This window comes from Scyliorhinus canicula, chromosome 3 (assembly GCF_902713615.1).
Source record: "Scyliorhinus canicula chromosome 3, sScyCan1.1, whole genome shotgun sequence".
Lineage (NCBI taxonomy): Eukaryota > Metazoa > Chordata > Chondrichthyes > Carcharhiniformes > Scyliorhinidae > Scyliorhinus > Scyliorhinus canicula.
In genome coordinates, this window is record NC_052148.1 from 75,618,897 (window position 1) to 75,633,597 (window position 14,701).

A 14,701-nucleotide genomic window follows, 5' to 3' on the forward strand; every position below is an offset into this window, starting at 1 on the left:
GCCTCCACCTGATGTGCATCGGCAGCTGTGGTGTTCACCAGAATGTGCTCCAGAAATCTGACACTATTGCCCACCGAGGTTTGCGTGGGGAGTTTGGGGGGGGGGCGTGGGAGCGTGGGCAGCACAGCTGGACATGGGTGGGTGGGGCACATGGTGCTGGGTGGGAGCAGTTACAGGTGCATGCTGTGGGGGGGCCAGGGGTGGTGGGCTGTGCCGGCACCAGGGGGTTCGATGCCAACCTACCCGTATGGCCCGATAGAATTTGTTGACCTTATAGCACTGGGTTCCGGTCCTCCTGAAGATGCTTCCCGAGCTGATGGCCGCTGCTGCATCCTCCACTGGCTATCCTCCAAGACCATCTTGGGAACAGGGCATCCCGACTGATTTTGAGCACGTCCAACAGTCTGGCCACGTCAGCATCCCCAAATCGTGGTGGTTGGTCTCCTTGGTAGCATGGCTGCGAGCTGTATGGGGTTGGCTGTGCAGGATCGCTTTATGTGCTGCTCTCCCTTGTTAGTGGGGGCTGGCGAGTATGATCCCGGTGAATCAGCCAGCTTGACAGTCCATGGGGACACGTGAAGCCCGTGGGGCCTTGTTAAGTGGACCAATTAACGTTTTTATAGCGGTGACGGCCTCGCTGTGCCGTGTGCCGGGAAGCCCACGGCAGCTCCCGCTCACCCCCACACTTCAAAATCTTTCCATTAAATCGTGCCCCTTCGCCCTACTCATTGTTTTCTGCTTAATTGCCAATTTCCTATCCATACCAATATACTACCTTCAACACCATGGGCTCTTATGTCTTAACCTTTTGTGAGCTACCTTGTTAAATGCCTTCTGGAAGTCTAAATATAACATCTACCGGTTCCCCTCCGTCCACTCTGGTTGACACTTCCTCCAAAAACTCTAATAAATTAGTTGGACATGATGTCCCTTTCATTAAACCATTTTGACTCTGCTTGATTAGATTATGATTTTCAAAACTTCCGGTGGTGGCCATAGAATAAACGGTCGCACATTCAGCAGGTCTCGCCCTGAGTGTTTTTTTTTTAATGGTATTTCAGCCGGATTTTTCAGGAAGGGAGAGGAAAAGGAGGTGACCCTCAATTTATGGAATCGTGTCCAAATAAGAGTCGAAAAAGAAGAAACCAAAAGATGAGTGAAAGCAAGGCTTGGAGGTCATCGAGCACAATGATAATGAGACAAAGCGTGTCCATGCCAGCTCACTGGTCGATGGAGCAATGCTGAGCTAGCTGGACAGCTAGTTCGCGGGAGCAAAGTGGGGGGAGAGCTGAAGAAAGACTAAGTGGTGGGGGGGGGGGGGTGGGGGGGGGGTACTGCTGACGGGTAAGAGACAGTTAGGAAACTGGAAATGGAGATCAGATGGTGGTCGCCGCCGAGGGGCGGATGAAGTGAGGTGCGGAACACGGGCTAGGAGCTGGCCTAGGAAAGGTCATGGTTGACCGACCAAAAGCCCCCTCGACCACTGAATGGGCCGGTTAAGTGAACTAGTGTGTTCGCCCACCTGAGACAGTTAAAAGCGGACATGGCCATGTTACAGGAGACACACTTGAAGCTGGGAGACCAAATTAGATTAAAGAAGGGATGGGTTGGGCAAGTGTTTCATTCAGGACTGGACTTTCAAACAAGGGGGGTGGATATCCTGATTAACAAAAGGGTGACATTCGAGGTGGGGAGGATAGAGGCAGACCCAGGAGGCAGATTTATTATGGTTATCGGGAAGCTAGAGGGAATGGCAGTGGTGCTGGTGAATATATATGCCCCAAACTGGGATGATGTTGCGTTTATCAGGAAGGTGCTGGGAAAGATCCCAGGCATTGACTCGCACCAGCTGATCATGGGGGGTGACTTTAATACGGTCCTGGACCCGAGATTGGACCAGTCGAGTGCTATGTCGGGGAAACTATCAGCAATGGCAAAGGAACTGCGGGGGTTCATGGAGCGCATGGGAGGGGTAGATACGTGGGGATTTGAGAGACCAAGGAGCAGGGAATATTCATTCTATGTACATGAGGTGTACTCCAGGATAGATTTCTTCGTGCTCAATAAAACACTGTTAGCAGGGGTTGAGGACACTGAGTACTCAGCAATAGTGGTCTCAGATCATGCACCACACTGGATAGACCTATGGGAAGACACTGGAATGTCCCAGCACCCACAGTGGAGACTAGATACAGGGCTGTTAGCGGATGAGGGGATCTGTGAGCGAGTGAGAGAGGCCATTCAGGGGTACATAAAAATCAATGACATGGGAGAGACTGCGGTTGGGTGGTCTGGGAGGCACTGAAAGCGGTCATTAGAGGGGAATGTATTTCGATTCGAGCCCACAGGGATAAAACTGAACGGTCGGAGCTGGACAGGTTGGCAGGAGAAATCTTACAGGTGGACAGAAGATATTCGGAGTCTCCAAATGAGAAGCTCCTGAAGGAGCGTCAGAGACTTCAAATGGAGTTTGGGCTCCTTTCCACAGGTAAGGCGGATTTTGTAGCCAGCTATAACGAGTCGGAACCCCGGTAGGGAGGAGGGCATGAATCAATTGCTGGGGAGACTAGAGTTTCCGAAGGTTAATGAGGAGCTAGTGGAGGCCCTGGGGGGCCCGATTGGGCTTGGGGAGGTGATAGATCGACTGGGGGCGATGCAATCGGGTAAAGCTCCGGGACCTGATGGATTCCTAGTGGAATATTATAAGAAGTTCTCTGGGTTACTGGGGGCCACACTTGGTTAAGGCTTTTAAAGAGTCCAAGGAGCTGGGAGTACTCCCCCCCCCCCCCCCCCCCCCCCAATGTTATCATAGGCATCGATTTCTCTCATCCTGAAGCGTGACAAGGATCCGGAGAGCTGTGGATCGTATAGTCCAATCTCCCTCTTGAATGTAGATGCCAAATTATTGGCAAAGATCCTGGCCACTCGAATAGAGGATTGTGTCTTGGAGATGATTGGGGAGGATCAGACGGGATTTGTAAAGGGCAGGTGCCTGGCATCCAACATGGGACGGCTTTGTAATGTAATTATGATGTCAGTGGAGGGGCGCGAGACTGAAATAGTAGTTGCCATGGTCGCAGATGGAGTGGAAGTATCTATGGAATATTTTAGGCAGGTTTGGGCAGGGATTTGTTGAGTGGGGTCCGGCTATTGTCCCAATGTAAGAACTAACCGAGTTCGGTCAGAATACTTTAGTCTTTGTCGGGGGACAAGGCAGGGATGCCCGCTCTCCCCATTACTGTTTTCCATGGCCATAGAACCCTTAGCAATGGCTCTGAGAGCAGCAAATACCCTGTGGGGTATAGTTTGGGGGGGGGGGGGGGGGGGGGACACAGGCTTCTCTCTATGCGGGCGATTTGCTGCTTTATGTCACCGACCCGGTGGGGGGGATGACCAAAGTCATGGAGGTATTAGGAGAATTTGGGAGATTTTCAGGCTAAATATGGGAAAGAGCGAGATGTTCGTGATATAGGCACAGGGTAGGAAAGGAGACAGAAGGAGATACCTTTTGAAGTGGTTGGGAGGAGGTTTAGGTATCTAGGGATTCAAGTGGCCAAGGATTGGGGCAGCTGCATGTTGGGACCAACAATTCTACGGACACGTGCTTGTAGGATTAGAATAGCGGTTTTAATATACTCACAACAGAGCCAGCCTATTAGCCATTGAACATTCGGTGAACTGGCCGGCTGACCATGTGGCACTGATCTTTATACAGCAGCTTCCGGGGAGGAGTCCTGGGCAGAGCCAAGGGAGAAGCCCCGTACAACTCGAGTATTCCCAGAGCTACTCCCCCTGGAGGACAGGTAGTGCAACTGCACTTACAATATAGACACATGTATATACAGATTATAATCCGGTGTGAATCACATTCACCACACTGCACAAGCTAAATTTGGGCAAAGCAGTGGATCAAATGAGAAGGGATCTTTGTAGTTGGGACATGCTCCCACTGACGCTGGCGGGAGGGTTCAGACGGTGAAGATGACGGTCCTTCCGAGACGGCTTTTCTTTTTTCAATGTCTCCCAAGTTTTGGCACAAAGGCTTTTTCCAGAAGTATGAATGCGGTGTTATCGAGATTTATATGGTCGGGTAAAACCCCAAGAGTAAAGAGGACACTCCTGGAGAGGACCCGCGGGTTAGGGGGCCTGGCTCTTCCGAGCTTTATTAACTATTACAGGGCTGCCAACATATTGATGGTCAGGAAGTGGGTAGTGGGGGAGGGGTCGGTCTGTGAGTGGATGGAGGCAGCATCCTGCAAAGGTGCGAGTCTGGAGGCTTTACTGACGGTGCCCCTGCCGCTCTCGCTCACTCGGTACTCTACAAGTCCGGTGGTGGTGGTGGCAGCCCTTTTTGTTTCTAAACATTTTATTCAAATTTGTATCAAAGCAGGTTACAGCAAATAAACACCCCGGGAAACATTCTTCCCAACAATCAACTATACAGTTTGTACAGATTTTTCTCCTTTTTCACCCCCTACCCCTCCCCATCACCACACCCCTCATCCCCCTGCGACGAACAGCTCCTTAAACACGGTCACAAACATCCCCCACCTTTTGTCAAACTCCCCTGCTGAGCCCCTTAACTCATACTTTATCTTCTCTAACCGCAGGAAGTCATATAGGTCATCCAACCATGCTGCTACCCCCGGTGGTGATGCCGACCTCCACTCCAGCAAAATTTGTCACCGTGCAATCAGAGGCGAAGGTCAAGACATCGGCCTTCCTCCTCTCCATGAGCTCCGGCTTCTCTGAAACCCCAAATATCGCCAGCAAAGGGTCCAGGTCCACTCCCTCCTCCACTATCCTGGCTAAGACCGCGAACACTCCCGCCCAGAATCTTACCAATTTTTCACAACCCCAAAACATGTGCGCATGATTCGCTGGCACCCGCTCCCACCTCTCGCACTCATCTGCTACCTTCTGAAAGAACCCACTCATTCTCGTCCGAGTCATATGCACCCTGTGCACCACCTTAAACTGTATCAGGCTCATCTTTGCACAAGAGGAGGTCCCGTTTACCCTTCGCAGTGCCTCACTCCATACTCCCCAATTGATCTCCATTCCCAAATCCGCTTCCCATTTCTCCTTGATCTTCACCACCCGTTCGCCTCCCTGCTCCCCCAGCCACTTATATCTCACCAATTCAACCCTCCCCTTCCACATCCGGAAGCAGTAGTCACTCTATCAGGGTGTATCCCGACAATCTAGGGAAACCCTTCCAAACCTTTCGTGCAAAGTCCCTAACCTGTAGATACCTAATCTCACTACCCCTCGGCAGCTCTACCCTCTTCCTTAGCTCCTCCAGACTGGCGAACCCTTCCTCCAAATACAAATCCCTCACCTACACCAGCCCCACTTCCCTCTACATCCTGTATACACTATCCATCCCCCCCGGCTCAAACGCATGATTCTCACACAGCGGCATGGCACCGACATCCCTTCCACCCTAAAATGCCTCCTCAGCTATCTTCACCGTGGACTGCACCACTGGGCTCCCTGAATACCTTGGCAATGCTGCCATCACCATAGCCCTCAAACTAGACCCCTTACAATATTTCTCCTCCATCCTAACCCACACTATTCCTTGTCCTTCCCACCACCGCCGCACCTTGTCCACATTTGCCGCCCAATAATAATGAAGCACGTTTGGCAACGCCAATCCCCCCTGCTACCTCTGCCTCTGTAGCAGGGTCCTCCCCACCCTTGGCACCTTTTTGCCCATCCAAAGTCAGAGATAATTGTGTCCACTTTCCGAAAAAAGCCTTTGGTATAAAGAGCGGGAGAGCCTGAAAGATAAACCTCATTTATCTTCCCTGGCTCTGACACTACGTCCCCAGCCCCAGTCCGGTTCTTCAATGTTTCCCTGGATCAGCCTGCGGCTCACCTTCTCCCTATACTCTTATCGCACCCCTCTTGCCCTCCGCAGTTACCCTGCTGCCCTCCCCATTGTCAGCCTGTCAAATTGCCCTGCAACGTTTTGGTGGTGGCAGCCCTCAGGGTGTGGGGGCTATGGAGGCAGCACATGAGACTGGAGGGGGCGTCAGTGTGTCCACCGATCTGTGACAATCACCTGTTTGTCCCGGGGGGCCTGGATGGGGGCTTTAAGATATAGCAGCGGGCAGGGATTCAGAGGTATGAGGATCTTATTCATCCAGGAGGGCTTTCCGACCTTGGAGACTTTAGAGGAGTTTGATTTGCCAGGTAGGAACGGGTTTTGGTATCTTCACGTGCGGGACTTTGTACGGAGACAGGTCCCAAGCTTTCCTCACCTCCCCCTGAGGGGACTACAGGATAAGGTGCTGTCAAAAACAGGGGTTGGAGGTGGGAAGTGTTCGGACATATACAGGGAGTTGTTAGAGTGGGAAGGGGCCCCTGTCAGAGAGGTGAAGAGGAAGTGGGAAGAGGAGCTAGGAGGGGAGCTGGAAACTGAACTGTGGGAAAAAGCCTTGAAAAGGGTAAATGCATCTTCTCCTTGTGCTAGAGGTAGCTTGATTCAGTTCAAAGTAATCCACAGGACCCACATGACGGTAGCCCGAATGAGTAGGTTCTTCGAGGAGATGGAGGATAGATGTGGGGGTAGCCCAGCCAACCATGTTCAGCTGTTTTGGGCATGTCCGAAACTGGGGGAATTCTGGCAGGGATTTGCAGATGTTATGTTGGAAGTCCTGGAAGGCAGGGTAACTCCGAGACCAGAATTAGCAATATTTGGGGTGTCGGAGGATCCGGGGGCAAAGTGGGGAGGGAGGCCGATATCCTGACCTTCTCCACCTTGGTTACCCAAAGAATGATCTTGCTGAGATGGAGGGACTCGGAGCCCCCGAAATCAGGAGTGTGGGGTCAGCAATATGGTAGGGTCTCTCAGTACGGAGAAAATCAAGTTCGCTCTGAGAGGATCAATACAGGGATTCACCTGGAGTTGGCAGCCGTTCATCGGTTTCTTTAAGAAAAACTGAACATCAGCAGTGTGGGGGGGGGGGAAAGGAAAAAGTGGGGGGTGGGGGAGGAAAACCAGAGGCATGGTAATGTTAAGTAAGGACAGGGAACTTGGTATACGGGTAATTGGGGATAGGGCGGGAGAAATGGGGTATGTGGTTTGTTATTTTAGGGGGTATTTTGTGCGTCGACCAGCATGGTTGTTTTCGAAATGTCAGCATGTTAAATTGTGAAAATTACAAATGGTTCAATAAAATATATTCCAAAAAATTATTTTCCAAATGTGTTGCTATTACTTACTCAATGATCAATCCCAATATTTTTCCATAAATACATAATTGGCCTATTGTTACCCACTTTTTGCCTCCCTCCCTTTTTGAATAGAGGTGTCACATTGACAATTTTCCAATACTCTGGTACTTTCCAGAATCCAGTATCTTTCACCATGAAGACTGATGCAAAGTATTTATTTAACTTGTCTTCCATTTCCTGGTTCCCCAGTCTCATTCGCCACTCTCTCTTCCTTTTTAGATATTTAAAGAAAATCTTACTGTCTGTTTTATATAACTTGCTAGTTTACCCTTGGCAGCTTATCTTTTCCCTCATGATGTTTTTGGTCCACTTTGTTATTTAAAAAAAAATGTTCCCAATCCTCTGGCTTACACTTAATCTTTGCTACAATTTATATGTTTCTCTCAGTTAAACACAATGGTTAACTTCCTTGGTTGATTTATCCCCTTCCTAGAATCCCTACTCCTCATTGGGATATAAGTTGTTAGGAGTCATGAACTATTTTCATAAACGTTTGCCATTGCTGTTCAACTGCCTTTTCTGCAAAACCTCTTTCGAAATCCACTCCAGTCAACTCTGCCGTTATAATTAACCTTATTTAACTTTAGCACAGTTGTTTCTGACCCAAATTTCTCTCTCAAACTGAATTCTAAGTTCTACCATGTTATGATCACTGTTTCTTAGGGGATTATCAACTCTGAGATTGTTTATTAAACCTGCCTCATTATAAATTGCCAGATCCAAGATAGCCTGATTCCTGGTTGGATCCACAACATATTGTTCTAGGAAGCTGACCCAAGTATACTATGAACTCTTCCTCATAGCTACCTCTGCCAATTTGATTTCCCCAACCCACATGAAGATTAATGTCAACCATGATTAATGTACTGCCTTTTTTACATGCCCTCATTATCTCCTGATTTATTCTCCAACCACAGTATAGCTTCTGTTTGGTGTCCTAAAGACTACTTCCACCTGTGCAGTCTTTCCCTTGTTATTTCTTGCATCCATATGGATCCATAGAATTATAAAATCCCTACAGTGCAGAAGAAGGCCACATGATCCATTGAGCCAGCACTGACCCTTTGAAGGAGCACTCTATGCATGTCCACTCCCCTGCCCTATCCCTGTTACCCTATAATCTAGTCTGCGCATCCCTGGGCAGTGAGGGGCAATTCAGCATGGCTAGTCCACCTAGCCTGCTCATCTTTGGACTGCGGAAGGAAACCGTAGCACCAGGAGGAAACCCACGCAGTCATGGGAGAACACGCAAACTCCACACAGAGAGTGACCCAAGGCCAGAATTCAACCTGGGATCCTGGCGCTGTGAGGCTGCAGTGTGAACCATTGTGCCACTCGCCGCCCAATTACGTTTACATATTTTGACCCAGGATCATTTCTTGCTATCGTACTTATTTTGTCTTGTACGAACAAAGCTACTCCACCACCCTTTCCTTCCTGCCTGTCCTGACCAAAAGTCACACACCCCTGAATAATGAACCCTGACACTGGTCAGCAACACAGCCGTCTGAATTCTCTCTTTGCTGCAGAGAACAGTGTCAATCCCGCTCACTGTCCCCTACATTCTTGTGTGCTCCCCCTCACTTCATTGGCATTCTGTATCATGGTGTCATGGTCAGTCAGTTCATCCACCCTGTGTGATGATATGCGTAAGGAATCATGTAAATAGTGATATAAATGACCTCCAACCAGCAGGTGGCAGTGTAAATCTACCACTTGACTGCATCTTGAGGAGTCTGGAGATAGTCGTGTTAGTGGATAGTCACACTTGCTCTAGGATAAAGTTTGTAATATATTTCTCATAGTTATCTGAACCATGCATTTATTTTATAATAAAACTAGTCAAGAATTAGACGTTCTATTGTGCATAATTCCTACCAGCCAAGCACCAGAACGTAACACCCTGCAGCCCTCACTCTCAACAAGCTGAAAGAAACTCAAGCGTTTTGGACAATTGCATTTCAGAGGCCGACATTCCTGCCCTCTAGGTCCCCTTACCTGACTCAGCTGCAGTTACACCCTCCTGTCCCTGTCCACATTCTAAATGAGAAGACCCTATCCCAAGGAGTGTGACCACCACTCCAGGCATTGCTGTTCATGGCTGTTTGTTCCACGTGCCTTTTCATTTTGTGCCTGTACAGCTTTCTGACCCGCTGTGGATATAGGATGTTCTCCTTTCCCTCTTCCACCATATCTCTAGTGAAGCATTGGAAAAGCTGGGCGTCTGTTCTCTTTCCTATGTTCAGCTATTTTTCTCTGTTTTCCTAATCAAATTCAGCTCACCTATCCCAGCCACATTGCATCTCCCCTTTTAGGAGGCCCAGGTTACCTTGCATTAGCAAGTAATGATATTGAGTCCACTGTTCAATCAGCAGTGCAGTTAATAAGTGCCACAGCAGAAATCAGGTTGAACAGGTAACATAATCAAATTTTCCACTTGCAATCGAACATGTTTTTTTATAAGCCCTCCTCCATTCTTTGCTCTTCTGATTTGGAATTATTAAGCCTCTGATCTTGTCTTGTACAGTTTTCTTCCAGCTCCCTTCCTCCTCAAAATATATTTAGATTGTGTGCACAGTCCAGGCAGATAGTTGCATACAAGAAAAACATAGGACATATGATCAATACACAATGTAAATACATAGACACAGGTATTGGGTGAAACAGATGGAGTGCAGTGCTATGCAGTAGGGAAGATGTGTGGAGAGATCAGTTGAATCCATAAGAGGGTCATTCAGAAATTTGGTAACAGCGGGGAAGAAGCTGTTTTTGAATCTGTTTGTGCGTGTTCTCAGACTTTTGTATTGCCTACCCAATGGAAGAGGTTGGAAGAGAGAATAACCTGGGTGGGGAGGGTCTTTTATTATGCTGCCCGCTTTCCCAAGGCAGTGGTAGGTGTAGATAGAGTCAATAGATGGGAGGTGGGTTTGCGTGATGGACTGGACTGTGTTCATGACTCTCTGTAGTTTCTTACGGTCTTTGGCCAAGCAGTTGCCATACCAGGCTGTGATGCAGCCAGATAGGATGCTTTCTATAGTGCATCTTTCTAAGAGTCAATGTGGGCATGCTGAATTTCCTTAGTTTCCTGAGGAAGCATAGACGCTGTTGTGCTTTCTTGTTTGTAGCATCAATGTGAGTGTATCAGGACAGAGTGTTGATGTGCACACCTAGGAATTTGAAGATGTCAACCATCTCCATCTCGGCACCATTGATGCAGACAGGGGTGTGTACGATACTTTGCTTCCTGAAGTCAAATGACCAACTCCTTAGTTTTGCTGGTATTTAGGGAGAGATTGTTGTATGAACTAAATCATAAACTTATTTTTTCATTAACAAATTCTTGCCTAACTTGTTTTTTATGCACTGTAGCGAGGGAAAACAGAGGTTATTTACACCTCCTTTTATGTTACAGGAACACAAGTGTGCCCTGCGGATTCGCATTGGCAAATAGCTTGGTTTTTAAGAAAGTTCGTGTTTTACTGGGCCTGGATAATTGTACAAAGTACTTTACAGGAGCAGCACCCATTACCAAAGATACATTGGAGTTCTTCCTCAGCCTTGGTATCCCAATTTTTGAACTCTACGGAATGAGTGAGAGTACTGGTCCACACACCGTCTCGCAGAAAAATTACTTTCGAATTACAAGGTCTGTGTATATACTCGTACTAATGTAGTCAAACTGAATCACTTCTAAATTCTTGCAGAGAGCAATTGTTTAATTTAGTTTGTAAATTTGCAGAGCCTGTATGTTTTAAATAATAGCTCATTCTCTAACACAAGAATATTTTTAGGATTTGCATTATTTTTATCTTTTCCACCTAACACAATTTTCCTTTATTTCCTTCTGACTTAAACCTCTTATTTTTATGGGTCAACGGTTACTCTAGGTAGTCTGCTCAAATGACCTCAACTGTCTTCTTGAAAAGTTTAAGTTATTTGGATGAATGGTAAACTAAAGACTGGATTGGTAAAGACACTCATCTTCTGTTGATACTGAAGACTGCTTTGTCCGATTGATGAAATAAGCATTGAAAAATATTTCAGTTATGCATTTAATTGCATTACCTATTGCTCTGTGTCAGTTGAGCTGAATGGCAGTGCTCTCGCTTCTCATCAGAAGATTGTGGATTCAAGGACCACTCCAGGAAACACAGCGGACAATTCAGTGCTACAATGTTTAGCTGTTACCTTTCAGGTAGGTAAGTGGGTGTAAGAAGTTCCATCCAAAAATAAGATGCGGCAAAACATTGGAGATCTGAAATAAAAACAGAAATGCTGGAAATACTCGGCTGATAAGGCAGCATCAGTGGAGTGAGAAATAGAGTTGATATATCATCACAATTGGAAAGATTTGGAGAATGGAACAGGTTTTAAAGAAGCACAGAGCAGAGGAAGAGGGGAAGGAGGAAACCTAATATAATAATCTTTATTGTCACAAGTAGGCTTACATTAACACTGCAATGAAGTTACTGTGAAAACCCCCTTGTTCCAACGCCTGTTCGGGTACACAAAGGGAGAATTCAGAATGTCCAAATTACCTAACAGCACGTCTTTCGGGACTTGTGGAAGGAAACCGCAGCACGCGGAGGAAACCCACGCAGACACGGGGAGAATGTGCTTACTCCGCAGACAGTGACCCAAGCCTGGAATTGAACCCGGGACCCTGGCATTGTGAAGCAACAGTGCTAACCAATGTGCTACCGTGCCGCCCATGGTAACAAAAGGAAAGACTTGAATAGGCTGTAAGGTAGGAGAGACTAAATGACAAATGAATGATGGTGCCAGGCAAAATGGGGTAGTAATGGAACAAGTAAACAAATAGAAAATGGGCCTAGGGACGGTGCGAATAGGAGAATCATTGCCAACAGTTCAGATGCTTTCTGACAAAATAGGGATAGAGTTCTGGTTGGAAATTGTTGACCTCAATGTTGAGTTCAGTGGGATGTAAAGTGCCTAATTGGAAGATGAGTATTGTTCCTTGTGCTCCATTGGAAGAGGGTAGGATACTAAGGAAAGAGGACAAAGTGAGGAAGAAATTTAAAATGACAGGAAGATTGGTGTCACAAACATGGACCGAGCAAAGTGGTCATCCAATGTCTGTTCATTCTCGTTAATGCAGACGTAAACACATCATGAGCCATGACTCCAGTGTATGAAATGGAAAGAAATAAAGGTAAAGTCGCCATAGTCCCAGATGACCAGAGGCTGCTTTCCCCTTTTGAGGGGGAAAGCTGACTGGTGGTGATTTAACCTAAAGATCACCATACCTCAGGTGAGGGGCAAGGTTGAGAATGCTAAATGACCTTTATGAATAACTTCAGCCGGCATGGGAATTGAACCTATGCTATTGGCCTTGCTCTGCTATCTAGCCAAGTGAGCTAAACCGGCCCCCCAAAAAAGTTCAAGTAAATCGCTCTTTCACCTGGAGGGAGCGTTTTGGCTTTGAATAATAGATAGGGAAGAGGTTAAAGGGCAGGCATTGCATTTCCTGTGCGTGCATATGAAGGAAAAAAGCTATTGGGGATAATTGAGGAGCAGACCAGGTTTCCATAGAAGAAATAGCCCTTTATGAAATGTTGAGTGATAGCGAGGGGATGGTGTATTTGTGGTGGCATTAACTTAGACGTGGTGGAAATGGCAGAGGGCGGTCCACTGGACATGGAGGGTGTAAGAAGAGGACTGGGCGAACCCTAATGGGAAGAAGGCATGGGGTTAGAGCAGAAGTGCAGCAATGGACTTCCAGTGGCGGACATGAAGTGAGTGGTTGCATTTGGTAGATCCCGATCAAGGTGGAATTTCCCGGTCCTTCCCCATCTGAGGGGTGGAATTTTGGATGGAAAGAGGTGTAGGAGTACCAGGAGAAGGTGTAACTCCTGTGGTGTGGCTGTTGGATGGATCCATGAAGTAGGGGTAGGACGAGAAGAAGGGAGCTGGAGAGTCTTTGTGCGCCATTGGTTTAAGATGGCAAAGGGCCTGTTCTGCCTGCCTATGTCAACGGAGCCTGGTGGACTTTGTAAATGAGAGTTTAGCCAGCAGAGAAGGGAAGCCCTGGAGGACCTGGCCGAATAGTTAGAGCCACTCAAAGCAGCGATTGAGAGTGGAGCAGAGGCTGGAGACCCAGGGCCAGGCGACCAGAAAGTGGAGGAGGCGAAGGGGAGCATGAGGAGCAGCTCGTCTCATTGGTGGTCGAGGTGGGGGTGATGCTTGAGACTCAAATGAGGCTGAAGGAGAAGGTGGAGGATCTGGAGAACCGATCCAGAAGGCAATATTTATGGATAGTGAAGATGCCTGAAGGCATTGAAGGTGCGGAGGCCGATACGTATGTGGCCAAAAATGCTGGAGCAGCTGATGGGGGAGGGGGACTTTGACCATCCTCAGGAGGTCAACCGAGTGCATAGAGCGTTGATGAGGAGGCAGTAGGCAGACGAGCTGCCAAGGGCGATGGTGCAGTTGCACCGCTTCTTGGACAAAGAGAAGATTCTTCGGTGGGCGAGGCAGATGTGGAAGTGCACCTGGGAGGGGAACGAGCTGCGGATGAACCAGAAGAGGAGCGCCGGGTTTAATCGGGTCAAGGCTGCCCTCTTCAAGAAGGAGGTGAAGTTTAGGGTGCTGTACCTGGCCCACCTCTGGGTTACATTCTAAAATAGAGAATACTATTTTGGTACGCCAGAGGAGGAGATGGAATTTTTGAGGGACAATGGACTGGCAGAAGAGGAAGGACATTGAACTTTTGAGGTATTTTCTTTCTGTTGTTTTTGCAAAACATTTTATCCTTTGAAATGGTTTGCTGAGTTTGCTGGTGGGGTGCTTGGGAGCATCAAGGATGTTTGCATTTTTTTTCTTTTTCTTGAGTGTGGACGGGTGAGGGGATGGGACTCGGAGTAGGAGATTTGGAGGCCTTGGGTGGGGGCTGCAATGCTAGCTGTGGGGGCTAGTTAACGGGAACACGGGGGGGGGGGGGGGTGGTCAGGTGGTGTAGGGGAGAGTGAATGGGGTTGTTGTTTGGTTTTGGGTAGGGGTGCTGACAAAGGTGCGGTCGTGGTGGCGCAATTGGAAAAGGAGTGATGACAGTGGACAACCGAGGGTGTACCTGGAGGGCCACGTGACATGGGAGGGGGCAGGCCCAAAAATGGATCTGGTTGATCGGCTGGGGAAGGGCCGGGGAGCCACCTGACCAGGCTGGTCACGTGGAATGTAAGGGGGCTGAATGGGCCGGTCAAACGGTCATGTGTGTTCGTGCACTTGAGGTATCTGAAGACGAATGTGGCTTTTCTACATGAAATGCATTTCAAGACTGGAGATCAGACAGGGTTGAGAAAAGGATGAGTGGGGCAGGTATTCCACTCGGGACTGGACATGAAGGCAAGGGGGGGGGGGGGGGTGGCGGTGAATAAGCGGGTGTCGTTCGAGGTGGGGAATATTGTGGCAGATTCCGGGGGGAGGTTTGTGATGGTGA

General features: G+C 48.2%; 1 protein-coding gene across 2 annotated transcripts in view; it reads left to right on the forward strand.

The window, feature by feature from the left end:
* The window catches only part of LOC119962748 (long-chain-fatty-acid--CoA ligase ACSBG2-like), a 211,018-nt gene that overhangs the window by 126,044 nt on the left and 70,273 nt on the right, over positions 1-14,701 (forward strand). For both annotated transcript variants that reach the window (XM_038790762.1, XM_038790763.1), the window contains exon 11: positions 10,658-10,891. In XM_038790762.1, coding sequence (XP_038646690.1) covers positions 10,658-10,891 — 234 coding nt within the window. The remainder of the gene's footprint in view (positions 1-10,657; positions 10,892-14,701) is intronic.